At 34.1% G+C, this 21,171-nt stretch overlaps 1 protein-coding gene across 1 annotated transcript; it reads right to left on the bottom strand.

Annotated features, from left to right (window-relative positions):
* Nucleotides 1-743: 743 nt before the first annotated feature.
* Nucleotides 744-20,777, bottom strand: LOC126827224 (gelsolin-like protein 1). The gene is made up of 14 exons (XM_050556464.2): nt 20,649-20,777; nt 12,553-12,583; nt 12,028-12,099; nt 10,984-11,057; nt 10,185-10,259; nt 9,644-9,715; nt 8,381-8,508; nt 5,688-5,796; nt 5,116-5,226; nt 4,347-4,433; nt 3,576-3,658; nt 3,076-3,154; nt 2,396-2,491; nt 744-1,611 (listed from the first exon to the last, which is right to left on the bottom strand). The coding sequence occupies exons 2-14, from the start codon at nt 12,557-12,559 to the stop codon at nt 1,516-1,518; spliced, it is 1,089 nt and encodes a 362-aa protein (XP_050412421.1). The 5' UTR covers nt 12,560-12,583; nt 20,649-20,777; the 3' UTR covers nt 744-1,515.
* Nucleotides 20,778-21,171: the final 394 nt, after the last annotated feature.

Raw genomic sequence — 21,171 nt, 5'->3', positions numbered from 1 at the left:
GGCACTGGTATATTTGCGACAGCCTTACTTTCCCATTTTTAATCTAGTTAAAATCTTGAGTATCTGATGCTATCGAGAGTTGTTTTTGTTTTGTTTTGTTAATACTGTCTAATAGTTTATATAACATTTCAGGCCTACTCTTATATCTAATTCCAACTGTCAAGGGATATTTTACGTGCACGCCAATGTGTACACAGGACCTAAATTTTTGTACCATCCAAACGACTAGACAGCTGTCCCGACTCCTTTTCAGACCCTCCATCCTGCATCACTGACAAGGGAAAACCACGCCGGAATCAAACACCAAACCTCCCGGCTAGCGAGCCAGCGTCTTACCCACTTAGCCATCGTGATCCCAATATTTAAATTGGAAGTCCAGGAAGCATGGTTGCAACCTTTCTGTAGACCAATCATCCTGATCGTTACAAAACCATGCCACCCATTTTGTATTGATTAATTTACAAAATACATTTGAAAAAGTTTTCAAATCGTGATAGGATTCTTCTTTACACCATTGCCATCTGGCTACCTCCAGCTTGTATATATCTGATCTGCTTTCATCTGATGGTTGCCTATGTAAAATTAACTCAAATTCCATTGGCCAAGTCAGTGTTTCTGCTCTGGCCCTGGGGAACAAAACTTCTTCATAACAAATCTAAATGCTCATCACCTACACTATCTGCATATCAAATTTGGTCATGTCCCAAATTGCCGATTGTTGGACAGAAAACAAAAACAATGAATACGATCGAGACAGTGTTTTATTGTGTTTAATGTTTCCGCATATAATTTACAATGTAGATAAATAATACAGTAAAAATGAGCAAATAAAGAGTTTCAATATGTAAAACAAATATGTAATACCATTACAAAAAAAGCAGGCATAATGCTTGATACAAATACTGATAAACTAAAAATGTCAAGTGTGAATACCCAAAAAACAAAAACAAAATCTGAAGGCCTATTGTAGGCCCGTATATAAACGACAGAATGTGGTTTTCAAAACCCGTGTAATTTCTGGTTATTTTAATATCAAAACTGGTGGAAATAATCAAAAGGCACTTCTTCAATAATATAACAAGTAAACAATAAAGTGCTCTAGATTACTAGACTCTTTAATTTGAAGGACGGTTTCCGAATAATATGGCTTGAATGTAGAAAATCTGAATCTGTCTACTGTCTATTCTAATTACAAATTTAATATGTACCAGATTCAGAAAAGCAATGTTGATTTCTTGAATCAGGAAGCAGATTTGAATTCACCTTAATAAATCTAAGTAATTCAGATCTGTCCTACACCTACATAATAAAACACCACTGACAGTTTTGTGGTCAGATGATATTAAAGAGAAATTTTCTTCGAAATAATTCAGTTCAATTCTGGTTACTAAAGCTACACAGCAGTTATGGTGATTATGCTCTTAAAGAAGTAAGAGGAAGCGTCCTAATGAGATGCTCTTAAAGTAGTAAGAGGAAGCATCCTAATCAGATAAGTACAGATATTTTTCTTTTTTTTTATGCAGCCAAGGCAGCTTCAAAGCTAGCAACTACTCGTCCCTCACTAAGGCATGACACTGGTACCAATGGATGGTTGGTCTTTTTAAGATAGTTCTAAAGAAAAATGTATATAAATAGACAATAAATATAAATGTAACACGTTTAATATGTTCATCTTGAAATAAATGGAATTGGGTTTGTCATCTTAATGAAATACTTGGATCATTTAGAGACCGACAACTGAACATTTTTTAAATGGATGTAGGGAAATTCTGCCCATAATTTCCTTATACATGTACTTCCTATGACAATATGCACACCTGACTAGACAAAGACTTTCAGCTCCTCAGGTACAATCCTCGAAAAAGGAGAACTAGGCTTGAAAAATCTAGATTCCTCTTAACTATGAATTGAATACAATGATTCACAATTATGTTTAATTTCATTGGTGGCTCAGTGAGTCACTAACCAGGATTTTTGGGATTCAATCCCGGTTTTGGTGGAGAAAGTTTTCTAGGATTTTGCCTGGCAAGAACAGTGTCTAGTCATTTGGATTGGACTATAAACAAAAGTTCCTGCACTGCACCCTTTGTCCTGCACATAAAAGAACCCATGACAGTTGAAATTTGGATAAATTGTTTTGGGGGTCATCTCAATCATGCAAAAATTAGAAAAAGTAAAACGGATTGCTATTTGCTAAAAATTGTAATAAAGAGAAAGAAAAAGAGAGAGAGACAGAGAGAGAGAGGGGGAGAGGGTTTAACAAATTAGGTCATTTCAGGACTAAGGCAAGGTTCAATTTTATTTCATAATTCGCTTGCAGGTAGAGGTCTTTAGTTTTAGCAGTGGGAGGAAACTAATGAACTAAAACTCATTTAATAGTAGAATAAATTCTTACATGGGCATAGGCCATTGCATTCTTCTTCTCTGCTACAGATGCCCCTGAACCAATCCATACAAATACTTCTTTCTTAGTATCCATTAAGAAAACATCCTACAGTAAATTAGAAAATTGTTTAATTCTTTAGCCCATCTATAAATGATTTAATTTTTGTATCCCAAGGGCAAACTATACAAACCTGGAGTGGTCAAGAATACTTATAGGCTGAACATTTAGGAATGGGTCCTATAGTCCATGAAGTATCTTTCAAAGTACTTTTAAGTTCAAAGAAAGATTTGCGAGGCAACAAAACATAAGTCTACAGCATTTAAGACGTCCAAAGTTTGCCGCATATTTATTATTTAGTATATACTGGGGGCATTGAAAAGCCACTAAAAACTTAACTCTAGGTTTTGTTATCTTGCAATATTCAGTTTTAACGCCCTTATTGGTATTTATATTTTTTGGACAATAGATAACTTTTCATGGCTTTATCGATGTTAAAATGTAATCATATCCATTCGTTAACTATTAACCATCCATTGATACATTTTATCCAACACTTTTTATATTGCATAATTTTCAATTCATCGTATCTATGAATACCAACAGAAATGAAACATTCCTTTTAAGAGATTTAATTTCTATACTATTGTAGTTTGGCAAGGGATTAAAAGCAGCAGTGGTATAAGTCTTACCTTGCTTTCGAAATCTTCTTTAGAAATTGTTCCCTCCTTGGCTTTTTCCATGTCCATAGAACCATCCTCATCGCTTATCCTGAAATTTAACATAAACATAGGGTAAATACTAGAAATGAAATGGGGTATAACGTCCTACTGTTCTGCTCCGACTGGGCTAATAAAGACATACAGTGTGCTATTGGGGAAATTTTGCACGGACAACGGCACTATCGCCTGCTTTTATATCAAATTCCAACTGCCAGGGGAATTTTGTTTACGTGCACGCTTTCCGTCCCATCTGTCCTGCACCACTGACAAGGCAGAACCACCATGGAAAATCCAGATGAACTTTCTCGGCCAACGCAGGGATCGAACATGGGAACTCCAGGTTAGAGAGCCAACATCTTACGGAGTCACTGGTGCTCCGAAAAAATACAAGACCAACTATATTGCTAGTATATTAACGCTACTGTAATATAATCATGTAATATCTGAATAAAACAGGTGTATAAACATACCTGTAAAGTTCTGTTACTCCATCAGTCTCTTCATCAACATCATCGGGTTCGTCGTCTCCTGTTAGTGCTGCGAAGAATTCATGCTGAAAATGAAAATATTCTAGTCATTCACTAGACTTGTAGGCTTATTTTAATCCAAAAGGTCTATTGATCTTTTTTTTTCTTATTGCAATGTTACAAACATGAACCAACATTACAGAAGAAACATATCTGCTCTTCATGTGTAGACAAAAGGTTATGTTGAAAACACTGCACTCATTTCTAGTGAACAAATCTATGGCATTGGCAAATTATAAATAGTTGACAAAACAAGCTGTTGCCATGTAAAATATGCCCACAGTTGGCAAGAGATGGACAGAGAACATGCTAAAAAAGCGATGTTTTGTACAATCAGGGACCATAATCCAGGATGTTACGGGCCGACATGCGTCAATATCGAAAGGAACCTAGATCTTCAGGATATAATCATATTTTAAGTTTAATCAAAATTGGATACAAATTGTGATCCACAATGTTGGCATTAAATGCTTATTATACTATTTGCATAAAGGGGAGCAGTCATTTGTCCGACAGTTTCAGTCCAATTTCCACAAAATTCGAACTTAACCATACTTATGGTCGGTGTAACTGATATATTTGAACAGGTTTTAAAATCAAAACCAAAAAGTCAGCTTTACAATATGAATTAAGATTAGCAGGGAAAAACAATATCATAAATAAGATAATAAAATGAAAGTATTTACAATTGAGAATAAATATTATAAAACTTACACTGTCACCTGTAGAACCACCTTCCAATACATCAGCTTTAGCACGACCATTACGTTCAGATTCCAAGTTTTGACAGTACTGCATGGCCTGTAGTACAAAAACAATGGATTCTTTTTATTTCTTTAATAACACTTACAGAAACACTGTCAGTTATTTGGAAATGTTTGATTAGTATCCAGATCTGGATCCATTTACAGTATTTTAAAGTTGCAATTTCATATTTTTAAGTTATATTTTTAAAATTTATCAAAATAAAGCCCTAAAATAGATGGTATCTATAAACCTCCTGCCTTGTTAAAGAATAATCCTATTAATCCTAAAATTCACTATTTCCAGTTGAGAAATTGGCAAAAATATCATTTTAAACTTCAAATTCAAACGTTTGAAGATAGCTATTCCAGGGGGGGGGGGGGGGAATAGAAAAACAAGGGAGGTAATTGTGTTATTATTTCCGGGGTAAAAAGATTTTTAAGTGGGAGAATAATACTTATGGTCGTATAATAGTGAGTTGACAACCTATTGAGCAAAAGACATAGAAATAATTATGTTTTGACTTTCTTAGAAAATATGAAATTATCGCTTTAATTATAGGGAAAAAATGAAAGACAGTAATTTACATAAAGAGAAGAATTCAATGACAGTATCTTAAATATGGTAAACAATCATTAACACCCTTAAAGCCCATTACAATATCAACCCCTCACCCCTCCTCCACCCTTTAAACTTTGTTCAGTACAGGATAATTAATAGCTATTGACTAAGTTTTTACCTTGAATCGTTCATCCTTGCTAGAGTTATCACCATTATATTGATAAATCTTTAGACCCAGATCCAGTATAAATACGTCATCTTGGGTTATACGTGATTTACAGAGAGGAATCTACAAATCAAACATTAATTGATTAAATTAATTCAATGTTTACCAATCCTATAACTTTCTCGCTTACTGATCACAAAGGGGGATTAGGTTTTTCCAGTCCCATTATTTCAATAATTCGCTTACGCGTAGGGATCTTTAGCAGTGGGAGGAAACCAGAGGACCCAGAGGAAACCCATGAGGTTGGACAAGCGATCCTACTCCTTGTCACGTACAACCAGGGAATCGAAACCCTACCAATTGACTCAATGACAGACATTATGATACAACGCACACGCGCTAACCATTCGGCCATCCATTCTACCCCTACCCCATACCCGCTCCACCTACTTAATAAGTACAGTTCATTAATTTTAAAAATCAGAATCATGATCAATGGCATTGTGTACATTTCCAGAGAGTACTTCAACCGTTTTTAGTTACTGATAGCTGCTTCATTCTATAAGATATTAAATTTGTATTACCTCAGTAACTTCAACACGGCGACTAACACGATTAAACTGTAGAAGTCTTGGTGTATATTCTTCTGGTTTAACATGGCGGAATCCAGTATCGGCACCACCTTTCAGAATACTGATAAATATAAAACATTGGTAATACTGATCATTCAACAACGTCAATATATTAATTATAAATTAATATGAAAGCAATCATCAAATAGAAAAAGATATCAGTACTTCACACAAGGCACAAAATAAAACATGAAACTGATCATTAAAAATAATTAACACGAGTGATTTTAAATTAAGATACTAATCCTAAAACAGAAAATGTTTATTATAAAAGGGAAACAACAAAACAAGTTACTGATTAGGTATTAAATAGGATAACAAATAAGATACTGATTATAAACGAAATAACAAACACGATACTGATCATAAACCAAATTAACAAACATGATACTGATCATTAATCAAAACAAGTTCCTGATATCATACAAGAAATGCAATACTGAGAAAAAAAAAAACAGAACAAACTTGATACTGATCAAACAGACTAAAACATAATATTGATCATAAAACAGTTAACCAGCAGCTGCCAGGCAGGATACTCCCACATTCGAGAGATGGATAGAGAACAAGCTAAAAATAAAGTGATTTTTCGTACAATCAGGGGCCATAATCCATGAAGTTACAGTCCAATACATGCCAATATCGAAAGGAACCGAGATCTTAGGGTGATAAACTTATATTTCAAGTTTCATTGAAATCGGATAAAAATTGTGACCGGTAGACTGTTCACAAACAATTGTGGACGGACTGACAGGGGTGACGACAATATACGTCCACATGAAAATGTGGGAGTATAACAAAAAGTTTAAAATAATATATCATATCATAAACACTTATACCTGGTTGAAAATACTGCTGAAACATAATTATAAGATAGGTTGCCAGGCAACGAAACAACACCCACAGCAACTAAATCGTCCGGGCAGTCAACAAGGGTTGTCGCATATTTTTACTTTTTTCGGTAATGAAACATTTATAATACACTAAAATCTGATTAAGAGCAACAACTCACGAAGTAATTATCAGAAAACTATTAAAATTTGTTTGGTTTTTATAAAGTTCTGCCCCATGCTAACGTTTTGTATGCAAAGCTTTTAATATCATGGATTTAACTGTTTAAGTCATAAAAATTCATTGAAAATCAATATACTTTTTCGTCTCAAGATCTTAAACTCTGTATCAATCTGAAGTCAATCGGATTATAACTTTAGCCTTTAGAGCATCACAAGATTTTGCAAAGTGATCAAGGGCCATAACTTTGGCAGTAATTATCGGAAATTGTTGAAAATCAATAGGAATCTTTGTCTCATGACCTCAAACACTGTATAAATTTAAACTCAATCGGATATTAACTTTAGCCTCTAGAGAGAGCATCCACAAGATTCTTTGAAGTGATCAACGGCCGTAACTCTGGCAGTAATTATCGGAAATCGCTGAAAATCAATAGGCTTCTTCGTCTCATGACCTTAAACACTGTGTATAAATTGAAAGTCAATCGGATATTAACTTTGGCCTCTAGAGCGTCCACAAGATTTTTCAAAGTGATCAAGGGCCATAACTCTGGCAGCAAATATTGGAAATCGCTGAAAATCAATAGGCTTCTTCGTCTCATGACCTTAAACACTGTATAAATTTAAAGTCAATCGAATATGAACTTTCGCTTCTCGAGCATCCACAAGATTTTTTGAAGTGATCAAGGGCCATAACTCTGGCAGTAATTATCAGAAATCGCTGAAAACCAATAGGCTTCATCATCTTATGACCTTAAACACTGTGTATAAATTTAATGTCAATCGGATGTTAACTTTAGCTTCTAGAGCATCCAGCAGATTTTTTGAAGTGATCAAGGGCCATAACTCTGGCAGTAATTATCGGAAATCGTTGAAAATCAATAGGTTTCTTCGTCTCATGACCTTAAACACTATGTATAAATTTAAAGTCAATCGGATATTAACTTTGGCCTTTAGAGCATCCACAAGATTTTTTGAAGTGATCAAGGGCCATAACTCTGGCAGTAATTATCGGAAATCGCTGAAAATCAATAGGCTTCTTCGTCTCATAACCTTAAACACTGTGTATAAATTTAAAGTCAATCAGATATTAACTTTGGCCTTTAGAGCGTCCACAAGATTTTTTGAAGTGAACAAGGGCCATAACTCTGGCAGTAATTATCGGAAATCGTTGAAAATCAATAGGCTTCTTCGTCTCATGACCTCCAACACTGTGTATAAATTTAAGGTCAATTGGATATTAACTTTGGCCTCTAGCGCGTCCACAAGATTTTTCAAAGTGATCAAGGGCCATAATTCTGGCAGTAATTATTGGAAATCGCTGAAAATCAATAGGCTTCTTCGTCTCAAGACCTTAAACACTGTGTATAAATTTAAAGTCAATCAGATATTAACTTTAGCGTCCACATTTCAATGTGGGCGTATAAAAATCAATGCAGTTGACGTAGAAGGGTGTATGACATTTACCTCATTTCAACAGGAAAAAATCTTCACAAGAAAATAAATTTATTGACATTTGAATTGTGTTTGATGCAGCAATTAAAATTACAATATCAATAAATTCTTGCATTCGGTGCTGAAGACATTATCTTTTTGTAGGGATACAGGACTATTTTGAGAATATTAAACACTCACCTTATACTACTAAAGTAGCTTTTAAAGAGTTCCGATTCATGTCCTTGTACTTCACGATGCTGCACTGGTTTATCATCTAAGAATGTATCGAGCTCAACTGTTTTATAGGCAGCAGTTCCATATTCATCCTGTAGGAGAAACATCGAATACTTGGAATATAAGTACTTGTATATTTCCACATTGCGTTAACACTTTCGGATGCTTTTTCTTTAAATTGTATCCAAAAAGACCTTTTACATTTAATTCAATAAAATTCATGAAACAACGGCACACAGATTTTTGTATAATACATTTAGACATATACTGTACTGGAATCTAATTTGGTATTTTAATGATAATCAAGCATTCTAATTATAATATCTATTCTTAAAATTTTCAAATATCTATGCAAAATTACTTAAACTGATGGCTCCACACTGATCAGCAGTGAATATTTGCTAGGCAGCGACAATCACTGATAAGGATGACATCGATGCGACTTAATGAGCCACAAATATTAACTTTTTTCCTCCAACAAATTAAATTCTAAAACATTTTTTTTTTTATGGATTAGAAAAAAAAAAGACGTTTGATGTATTTGTAGGTAAAAATTATTTCCTGTTTAGTGTAAATGGGTATCAAAATGGGTAAAAGACTCCATTCTGCCCGAATCAGCAAGGTCATATGTAAACAATGCACGCGCCTTTGAGCCAATGATCAACGCCGTGTGATATGACATCATGTGTTGAAGGTAGTCATCTTTTACAGAGATATTAGAAGACTTTCGTAATCCTCTGTGAAACAGATTGTGATGGCTCATCTCATAAAAATGTTTTCACTCGAAAAATGGATAATGTAATATTTTGTAATATGTACTGCAATACACTATATAAGGTATCGCAATATGTTGCAATACTATTTTGGGTGACAGCCCTACTATACTTAGGAACCGCAGAGGCTAAGTGGGTAAGAATTTGGCTCGCTAACCTGGAGGTCCTGTGTTTGATCACGATGTTGGCTGAGTAAGCTCACCAGGACAGAGGGTCTGGAAAGGGACAATGCATAGTTGCTCAGATGGGACGAAAAATGAAATACCATGTACTCATTGGCGTGCACATAAGAACCCTTGGCAGTTGCAATTCGATATTAGAGTAGGTCGTAGCACAACTGTCCAAGCAAAATTTCCCACGTAGCAAACTGTAATGGTGTATGCCCGTCTTCATTAGCCTAGTCGGAGCAGAACAGTAGGACATTAAACCACATTTCATTTCATACTTTACTTACTTGTGTACTAAGTTTACCAATCCAGAAGTGAACATCCATTAACAAATTATCAGAGCTTCCTTCCTTGTAAGTCTACAAAGAAAAATATATTTCATCATACAAGGTTTCTCGAGAGGAAAGATTTTTATAGACCTTTAAAGGACATCTAACTGGTACTAAAATATTTTAAATGATGCGCCCTGGCTTCTTTAATACCAAGATGTTTAGAAATTTGGATGATAAATTTAACCTCTGGAGTGTTCACAAAAAACTAAACACAATGGACAGATGGATGAGCTGACAGAGGCTACTACTATATATGCATACAAGAGTGGCTATAAAAACTTGGTTATTTTGGGCATTTAAGTGACTAGTTTCATTGTATTGAACTCTGTAGACTGGACTCGCGTCACGTCACGTGGCAGACTTTTATTTATACTAGACACAAACATTAATGTTACCGTGGTCATGAATTGGCAAGGCTACCAGGGTTGTAGAGCAATTTAATTAAACAAAGATTTTTGAACAAAGAATCATTAGACAAATCCTCAATTAAACTTACATTAAGAACAATATAAGAATCACCCTCAAAAAATTTGCCATAGTCTTCCTTGGGCCAATCAGTGACCTTGAATTTCTACAAAAAAAAAAATTCAAAGCATTGCACAGTTAAATGATATTAAGATCATATGTCATAATAATTATAAAAAATATCAAGTTGCCAGGTAACAAAACATACATCCACAACAGTTAAGTCGTTCTTGCGGTCTTCAAAGGTTTCCAATATTTGTAGGTAACTGGAGAATTTATAAGCGACTAAAATGTAATCAAGAGTAACAACCCTTGGTGTAATCACTTGAAATAACAAAAATTTGATCGGCTTTCAGTAGATTCTAGTGTCAACATTCATAATACAAAACATGTTTTGATACTCAATAACATCAGCTGTTCAAGTTATATGTATAAGTTATGTATCAGAAATCAAGAGGATTCTTCATCACATAAACACTACAAATTTCAAATTGATCAGTTGGTAATTTTAGTCTCTAGCATGTCCAAAAGATTTTCATGCGACAAAGGGCCAGAACTCTGTCTATATGCTGCTTATCTCCCGACGTAAACACTTTATCAATTGGATTATTAGTTTAGCCTGGACGACCAACAGATATGGGCGACAACAATATATGACTACATTTAAATGTAGTTGTATAAAAAAAAAATCCAATACAAATACAGGAAATTTAGACTTTTTTCTTACTCTGATCATTTATAATAAAAAAATATGCATACAATCACACAAGATATACATTTCTATAGACAATTTACTGACATAACATTTAACATATCTAACATAAACCCACCACTATTCTCCAGACTTTTAAACCAACTTCTTGTCCAGATCCAGACCATGCTGGCTCTGTTGCAGCAGAAGCCTCTGTAAAAATAATATTCAATAATCAAGAACTTGTGGCTTCCGTGAAAAGACTCACTACAAAGAAACTTACTACAGTATTATAGAAATGAAATGAAATGGGGTTTAACGTCCTACTGTTTTGCTCCAAACTGGGCTAATGATGACGGGCATACACCATACAGTATGCTATGAGGGAAATTTTGCCCGGACAGCGGCACTACGGCCTACTCTTATATCGAATTCCAACGCCAATGTAAACACGGGACCTCGGTTTTCCGTCCAATCCAAACGACTAGACAGCTGTCCTTGTCATGCCCTCCGTCCTGCATCATTGACAAGAGGGAACCACGTCGGAAAATCTGGATGAACTTTCTCGGCAATGCAGGGATCGAACACCCAACCTCCAGGCTAGCGAGCCATCGTCTTACCCACCATGATCAGCCTACAGTATCATTAGCAATGCCAAGAATCATCAATAATATCTTAATCAACACCAATGATTTAGATCAATATATTGTAACTTTGGAAGTGACCCAAGTTCAAAAAAGTATAGTTACAATTATTATGATTCTTATTATGTCCCTTTGTTGCTAAGAATAAATGTTTCCAGGTGGTATGACTGGATTTCTTATGAATTTCATATTCATTGTCTCACAGTATCAACTGGATCAGTCACACAGTATCAACTGGCTTCAGTTAGTGTGCTACCAGTTTTTATGGTTGTGTGTCAGAGTTCCTGTGTCCCAAATTGATAGTGAACATTAACTTAACCCATGTGTATTCAACCATGAATCCGGCGTTAAAGTTCGAAGGGGAATCAGACAAAATTTGAAAGTGACTGGACATATTTTTTTAACTTAGACAAGCATGTCTTGATGTCAGGGTCACTGTGTTTGGTATATTTTAAACCTGAAGTACTGCAAAAGCAATTGCAACAGACATACTGTGATCAGCAATCTAGATAAAGCCATGACAGTTTTCTAACACTCACTTTTAACCTGTTTTTCTGTATCAGAACCAAATAATGCTAAGTTGGAGTCCTTCCAATCGTACTGCTTTGCTTCTGTAAAAAAAAAATATTAAATGACTGAAATGTCATTTTCTAATTTTTGAAACAAAACTTCAGAAGAAACTAATCTGAACAGAATATAAATATTAAATTTAATATGGCCATTGCCAAGATCATACATGTATGTAAAGCCCACTATTAAAGTATTGATCAGATAATTTTAATTTAATCCTGTCCTGCATATAACCATGCATTAAATGATTCATCATCTTTGACAATTTATGTAACATTGCATGCTGATGCTGTATACATAACTATGATAAATATGTTTTATTTAGTGTCATGCAGGTTTTGATGACATGGGAGTTTTGAGAGACAGCCATTGACTAAATTTGCTACAGAAAGGGTTAACTGTATCTGAAATAAATGTTGAAACCGTTCGATCTATGTTGAAAAGATTAAAAACATGGTACTGAAAAGGTTAAGACACAAGAAAACTGTACTTACTCTGCATTTTGCGGGTTTATTAAAAAGGAATCTGTAAATAAAGTAAACAAAAGTTAAACATGGGAGAATCATTAATTCAATGGATTTATAGAACACCTGATACCACTACTTGTATAATAAATTTGTGTAAATGAAGTTAATTAAAGGGTCCAATAAAAATCCAATATTAGAATTGAAATGAAATAAGTACAGAAAAGTTACTGTATTATGATTAAAACAGATAATGCTGGTCAGATATTGACTTCGACTTAAACATTTGTTGATATAAATGAAATAGATTTTCTACCATTGGATCAAGATACTGGCACAAATATAGTTGGAAATAATCATCGGAGTAGGCCATTCCGCAATTTGATTGAAACAGATTCTATTTTGTTTCGATTTTTATAGTGAGGGATTAGCCAATGAAACGGTGTGTTGTAGAAAGTTCTTGGTGTGCGATGCACGGCACTGTGGGTATCCTACTAGAAACATCAAAGCCAATTGGTTATTTAAATGTTGTGATGTCATAGGGTCAAAAGCCGCTTGTATAACCTCTGACGCGACCTCTCAATACAACTGGTCAGATCTTCACGTAGTAGAAGCAATCGAAGTATATAAAAAAAAACGAAATATAGATTGGCCATTCCGTGAAACATTCTGGTTATTTCTGATGTGTTTGAAATATATAATATATCGTAACCAGAAAGCATCAGACCTTATTTTCCAGTAAAGATTTAGGATTAAATAATCTGTTCAAATCATTAAACAGTCCACTCTATACAATTCCAAAAGAGATGACAATATACCACAACATTAATTGGGAGTGCATAAAATAAATATATTACTTAAAGGAGCTAAATCGCCAATATTTGGGACCTACAAATTGGCACAAATGGGTCGCAACATATATAATAATGTAATATGAATGTAAATAAACTGATTTACATTCAATCGTTTTCGTTTTTACTCTTAATTTCAAAGCAGTTATGTTCGGCGAAATACGCCATAACTCTTAATCGAATGGCAATCTCTAGCGTTTGGTTATTCCAGTCCACACCGATGGTATTAATTGCGCTGGCTCTCCAGATAATATGTAGTCACCGTTTGACATGACTTGTGGAATATGTCTAACCTTGTTCTTCGAGACGCATTATGGTACACGATTCGTGTACCAATCGTAAAATGTTTATTTTGTCTTATATATTGGATGTCAGATGCCCATCTTTTTCCAGTAAGATCACAACACCAATGTTGATTAAAATTGACAACTAATTCATGTTTTTAATGTCGAAGTTTTTGGATGATACTGAGTTAGATACTATAATAGCTACTTTAACAAAAACAAATTATTTACTGCAACTTCCTCGTGAAGATGAGGAAATAAAACAGGTTATAAATAACAACTCACCCAACGTGCCATACCTCATTAAGTAATATTCATACAAATCATACTTGTACAATATTTAGAAAATATGTTAATCAATTTATGAAAATATCAAATTTCTGGGATGATACATCCAACATCCCAGATAGCTTCTGGTTTTATACATAAACAAATGCTTTTTTTTTTTTTTCGCTCTCTCAGGTCTGCATACAACTTTTGGTCTTCGAAGGAATTATTAGTGAGCAGAAATTCGCCCATGTATCTGTTATCACCCGTCACTTCATTCAGTTATATAAAGGGATAACTTGTGTTTTCCTTTTGCGTTCATCACTTCCTATTGTTGAAACATTGATTACTCATCTATCGTAGCAATGATCTCTGTGATAAAATATCTGGAACGTGTTTAACCAGTTCTATCACATATGTGATAATGACTGGCACCAATATTGTCCTTTAAGACAAATTTCGCAATACTACCAACTGTTCATATAGAAGAAACAGTCAATGATAAAAATAACATTTTAACAACTGTAATTCTAAAATGTCTATGCAAATCAAACTGCTGGATAACTTGTACAGCATTTATACACCTACTTTGAGAGAATCACATATATCTAGCTGTCATAATTACATACATACAAATGATACAAAGATGGGATAGGCTACTTATTTATAAAAACAACTATATATCAGATAAGCCACCAAAATAAGTCCACATAAAATGAAGCTACATGTGCCCATCGAAACAAGCCCCTCCCTTAAAAATTCTTCAGTGACATTCCAAGTCAAGTGGAACAAATTTCGGATTGTTGGGAACATGACCCCCTCCAAAAAATATTTGTTATAGATTATGGCCTTAATAAAAGCTAACATCCAAAATTATACCTCTATAGGTCAAAAACTCGCTGAGTTATGGCCATTTGAAATTAGGGTGCTGAAACGGATCATAGATTCAGTAATTTTTTTTCAGGTTTTCAGGTGCGTTAAACTCACATTTCTAATAGGAGTAGAACTCTCCAACTTTGTAATCTAAGACAACTTTTAGTGTAGATTACGAATTTAGTATCACACACACCGTGCGATTCACACAGTTCGTGCCACAAATTAACTATTCACTTTTTTTCAGGATTTCAACAGCCTCTGGCAAAGTCACTATTGCATACACAACCTCCAAAATTGGCATAGTTAATGTTAGTTTGTCTTTTATCAATTTACAAAAGATTTCGAGTCGATGGGATATATACTTTTCCAAATATTCAGTCTCGAAATTCAATGCAAACTGAAAACGTACAAAATATACCCATTTTGACCTTCAGTTTTGGCCATGAGGCCAGATTAAAATTCTGAAAAAGGTTGGGTATTTGATTTTAATATTACGTCTAAATGACCTATTCTCCTCAACGTGTCTATTTAGTAATGTTGTGTAGATTACAAATATGTAATCATTTTGGATCTACATTGAATTGTTCTAATTTTATTTTGCCTCCCAAATGAGACAAAAATGGTTATTCCGCTTCACAAATTGGAATTTGACAATCAGATTAAAATTACTTCTGAAAGATTTAGGCCATTCATATTTGTCATTTTTGAGCAACATTTAATGTAGAATAAGAAAGACTCATTTTGGCTACAGCGAGTATCGTTTCAATTTAATTTTGCTTTCAAAAACAGGGGAAAACTTTTGTCTGCTTAGAAAGTTAAAGTACAGTAATGTTGCTACACTATCACTGCAGGACACCTGAAAACTACAGGTTGCAATTCTTAACATATGGTCAGAGCCACATCCATTTTTTCTTTGTGTGTGTGTGTGTTTCGCAATTCTTAATGGATCGTGTTGAAAACTTTTCATATATATATTCCTTATACCCAAAGGATGACTTATTATTTTTGGTGCATGACCAATTAACCCACGGGGACACAGCAACACCAGATTTTGGGGTTATTGTCCAAGGCTGCAATTCTGAACTTCCAAAGTATGGCGACTTTTGATTTTGGTGCATGCCTGACTCCTATAAGGGCAGTGTCACGTTCCAGGATGATGCATTCCGACAACTAGTTTCATTATGTATAGCAATCATTGTCAAACTAAATTAGAGAGATTTCGATTTGACAGATTTACATATTTTTGAAACAGGTTTCAAAGTCTTTTCGACATTGCAAAGTTCCTATTATTAATTAGAACAGATTTCTCTTTAGTTTTTATATTTTATGTGGTAAACCATCCTAGTGCAAAAACACTTGGCATCTACGCAAAAATATACCATAGAAAAGTTGGGTCTGGTTTTGTGCCCAATAGTGGTTAGATGCCACAACAAATTTTAGAAAGCAGGTAAATTAAGTGTATAAAATCTTTTAAGATAATAAATTTGTACAAGGTAATAAATGGCTAATATAACAATATTTTATTTCTTACCTACTGTATTACTAATAATAAAATACGTTTTCCAATATGCCAAGATCTATTTTAACGTTGCATGCATCAAAGTGAAGATGGCTACTACTGTAGTCAGCAGAAATAGAGCTCAATTTCCACTTTTGGTCTAATCAAGTCAAGTTCAACACAACATGAACCTACACTATAAACATCTTGTATTACTAGAAACATCAGCTGGAAGTTAACTGAGAAGGAAGTTTAAAGTAGGCCCGTTTGTACATCTAGCCAGATAAGATACATGTCTGACTCATTAATATAAAGCCTTGAATTTCAAAATAAAACTAGGCTATTTCATACAAATTATTTCACAATAATCAGAGATAAAAGCAGGGGGGGGGAAGAATGGGTTTTTAGTCCACTAATCACAAACTAGTCATCATTTTGGGACTAACATGGTTGAATTCCCTTTGGCTCACTCGATAGGTGTCAAATTTGTGCCTTGGGGTCAAGGATTCAATTCCTGACAGGAGCATCCTGTCACACAAACATTAGATGGTCAAAATTTCTATTTATGCTAGGATTGGTTGATTGATTATGATTTTTTTTTTGATCATTATTCTTTTTGACAATTAGTACTTTTTAATGTGTATTGCAGATTAACAGTCGATTTGCCTTCCAGCCTAGAATATTGTGAATTGAAGATTTGAAAAAAATGAGTTAAATTTTGTTAACCTTTGGTGGAAATTGATTATTTCTAGGTATGGAGATGACACCCAGGTTTACACAGGCAACAACACAGCAGTTTATATGAAATATATGAAAAACGGAATAAAACACAAATGCAGTGTAAACAATATTTGTTTTACAAAACAATTTTCTTTTTTCCACACAACTAAATTTTACCAAAGATGGGGAAGATGTAGCTGAAATACTATATACAAAGGAATAGCACAAAATATTCTTGAAAATATCAACTGAGATATACAAAACAACATAACATGAAAGACCAAAGCGAATCCAAATATTCAATTATTGATATATAAAATATCTTATTGGATGCATATCAAAAATGTAATAAACACAGATTTCGCAATAAAACTATGATTAATCATTAAGAATTGATAACCTCGCCAGTTGCCTTGACCTCCTGTATATAAATATATCTAACAGGAAAAGTAGTTAATACAAGCTATAATGAGTCATGTTAAACTGATTTACATTCCTCTTATATTCTAAACAGACATGGCTACAATATATACAATATGTCCTAAAATAACTTGAAAGGTTTACTAGTATACTATACACACTAGATAATAGAGAAAAAAACTTAAAGTCACTTTTTTAAGACGAACATGCATCTTTTTATTTTTCAATTTTATTGAAGGGTCTTTAGCAGTGGAAGGAAACGAGTGAATGCTGAGGAAACCCAAGAGATTAAGCAGACGATCATATTCCTCGCCATGTACAAACTCTGAATCAAATGAATGCTTAAATCACTGACAGAACTTATGATCCACTTCTTGGACAACCAATCTCAATAGATTTATAAAATGTTTAATCTGGGTTTTCTTTAATCCAGAAAACAGTAAATAAATCTAGTCATTTTATATAATACTTACAATACAGTTATGATAAAAAAAGAGAAATCAGGTTTAACATCCACTCGCCACAAACAAGTCATTTTGGGATTAACATAATAAAATTTTGTTTCAGTAATTCGCTTGCAGAACCCTGATAAAATCCACAAGGTTGGGCAGGCGACCCTACTCCTTGTCATGTGCAAGCTTTGGATCTAAACAACGCCAGTTGACTCAATGACAGACCTTATGATCTGAAGTACACATACAGTATTAGACAACTCGATCACACACACCCCCCTCCTTATATATAAAATCAAATCAACTCCATATTTATCTATTCATATTGATCCGGATATATTACACAAGAGAAAATGATACAATGTAATCAATATCATCTATAATCATGATCTAATTTATCAACCACGCCCTAAACATAAATCTACTTTCATATCAGATTTGAGAGATAAAATATATGTTGAAATGGCCAGGCCCAGGATGCGTCATTCAACAATAATTAAATGATCAGAGATAAACACCCCTAAAATAAACAAAGCAATCACCATGGCTTTGAAAGCAGTCTTTGTTTCAAGAATTTTTTTTAACCTGCTTAATGCCTAAACCACTTTGCAATTTAATTCAATTGTATTCATCAATGTGTAGTGTTGGGTTGGGTTATCTTTGATTGCACGATTTACCTAAATCCCCCCAAATCTACTCAAATCCAACATTTCTACTCATTCCCCAATATATAGATATTTGATAATAATACTACCATTCTTCATAGGAAATTGTCATTTCTAATTTAAAATCGTAACATTCAGAACTGTATCAAATATTGATATAAATTATTGTGATACGAGTTGAAATAATGAGGGATTTGGGTAGATTTGGGCAGTTTGGGTAAATGGTGCTAATCCTTTACCGATTTAAATTGTCAACATGATTATTACGGACTCCTGATAATCTACAATAATATACCAGTAGAAATATAATACGGTAAACATCATGAAAGAATTATCAACACGCTTCTAATATCAACAAGATTTGTATCCTAAACCAAATGTCAAGAACCTTGAGAAACAAACTGGTTCTACTCAGTGCTGAAAGGTAACCTCAACACAATAGACTTAGCCATGACATGGTTATAAATAAAATGCAAAAATAAGCTTATGATTTTTTAATGACTATCGGCTTAGGAAAACAACTTTTATTTTGGTTTATTACGATGTTAAATTCTGTATACTATTACACTAATGACTAATCTCACTTTGTTATTCACTTTAGTGATAAGTCATGTATGTTAGATATTGATACAAGAAAAGGGGTGTGGTTTAATGTCTGTTGAACAAAATACATCCTCATTTTGAGACTTAACATGGGTAATTTATATGGCTAGTGTATTACAAGTTGGGTAATTTGCCCGAGCAGTGGCTTATTGGTATATTTTTTCACCTAGGTGTATACATGTACCATAACAGGCAGCACATAAAAGATCTCGAGAGTTTGAAATGGAAATAAAAGACTGTTGGGAGCAACAATAGTTGTCTAGGGCAAAATTTCTCATTATATAGTCAGAGTGTGTAGAAAAGTAAGACATTGAATCTCATGTACATTTTTTTTGTACCATCCTAACAACTACACACTTTCAGTCCCTGTGGTGTTACTCGGCTTGATTATTATTAAGCAAGGATGAGAAAAATATTTAATTGTTCAGACAATTTTTGCTTGGTGTTCAAAGTTTCATGTATTATAAATATTACAGATAAATTATTGAGTGGCAAAGCAATTATTTGCCTACTCAATTTCTGTTTCTTCAGCCCATGGATTTAAATTTAAACAAAACTGTCTTCGCTACGCACAAAGGGGTAACTGTTGCATATATAGATAAACAATCTCCTGAAACAGTGTGCCTTCTCAAAACCTGGAGGTTGGGTGTTCAATCCCTGCATTGGCCGAGACAGTTCATCAATTTTCCAACATGGTTTTCCCCAGTCAGTGGTGCAGGATGGAGGGCCGGACAAGGGCAGCTGTCTAGTTGTCCGGATGGACGTAAAACCGATGTCCTGTGTATACATTGGCATGCACGTAAAAGATCCCTTGGCAGTTGGAATTCAATATAAGAGTAAGCCATAGTGCTGATGTCCGGGGAAAACTTCCCTCATAGCACAAAACAAAATGATATGATCATCTAAATGATCTAGGCATGTTACATAATTAATCACACTCCTTGTTTTGAGTACATTTTTCTTAACTATAATTTTGTTTGTTATTGATCCATTTGAATTATTCTAATATTGCTAATTTAAAATACTTTATGACCTACATACACACAAAACTGGTAGGTCAAGACTACATTTACTCTGTCGGCATCGTTGAGCTACTATGTTATCGGAATGTGCGATGGTAATTTTACGTGCAGTTTTGTTTGTAAACTTAGTTGCACTGAATGGTCTACTGTATGTCTACGCGTACGATTTTATCGAAGTAATATCTTTGTTTTATCATCAAAGCAACATAAATTTATTAGTAACCAGGATTTAAAATAGAAATGCAAGTTAGCTAGAGTATAGTAGATACTTCCGCGTTACTACAATATCGCTTCTTGGATATAATATATAGGGTTGCGTTCGTTCTATTTATTGTATTAAATAATTATTACGTTTGCATTTTTACACACGGACTATTAAAAAAAACATCGTCAAGCATATAGAACGTGTTGTCAATGTACGTCAGTTCAATATGATAAATAAAAACAATAAATATAGGCTATATTTACCACACAACAAACTGTCTCAGTAAAGCCGGCTAGATAGATGTCAGACCCTCGTCAAGTCAGCAGTACAGTCAGTCTGGTCGATATTCTCCCTGGATTGTTTGTTACGCATGACGCTTCCTTCTATGCTTCACATATCACGTGCTTTCCTATCTCGTTCATTGGTTTTCGTGGATTTCTCGAGCGCGAAGAACATTTTCTTTGTTGTTATACGGGAGTTATACCATAGTATGAAATCTAACAAATCCTTCATATTATGGCATATGCAACACTTTTGAAATATAGACAGTTAAAATACTGAACGTACAGATTATCCCGGTCTCCTTTAAAAGCTGTTTTATCCCCACATGTGGTTTCTAAATTTATATCTTTGAACCATTTCAAGAACAAGTTTATCATATAAATTCACATTTTCGTTAGAGCAGCAAAAGAAAATGAAATGAAATGGGGTTTAACGTCCTACTGTTTTGCTCCTAAACTGGGCTTATGAAGACGGGCATACGCCATATATACAGTGTGCTATGAG

This window comes from Patella vulgata, chromosome 7, assembly GCF_932274485.2.
Source record: "Patella vulgata chromosome 7, xgPatVulg1.2, whole genome shotgun sequence".
In the NCBI taxonomy this organism is placed as follows: Eukaryota; Metazoa; Mollusca; class Gastropoda; family Patellidae; genus Patella; species Patella vulgata.
This window is presented reverse-complemented; position numbering and strand designations above follow the sequence as displayed.

Excerpts from the sequence above, each read along its gene's own strand:
- LOC126827224 (XM_050556464.2), bottom strand. Across the intron at positions 4,434-5,115 it reads GCAAGGATGAACGATTCAAG|GCCATGCAGTACTGTCAAAA; the intron begins GTAAAAACTTAG and ends TTTGTACTACAG. Across the intron at positions 1,612-2,395 it reads ATGCAATGGCCTATGCCCAT|AACTATCTTAAAAAGACCAA; the intron begins GTAAGAATTTAT and ends ATTTTTCTTTAG.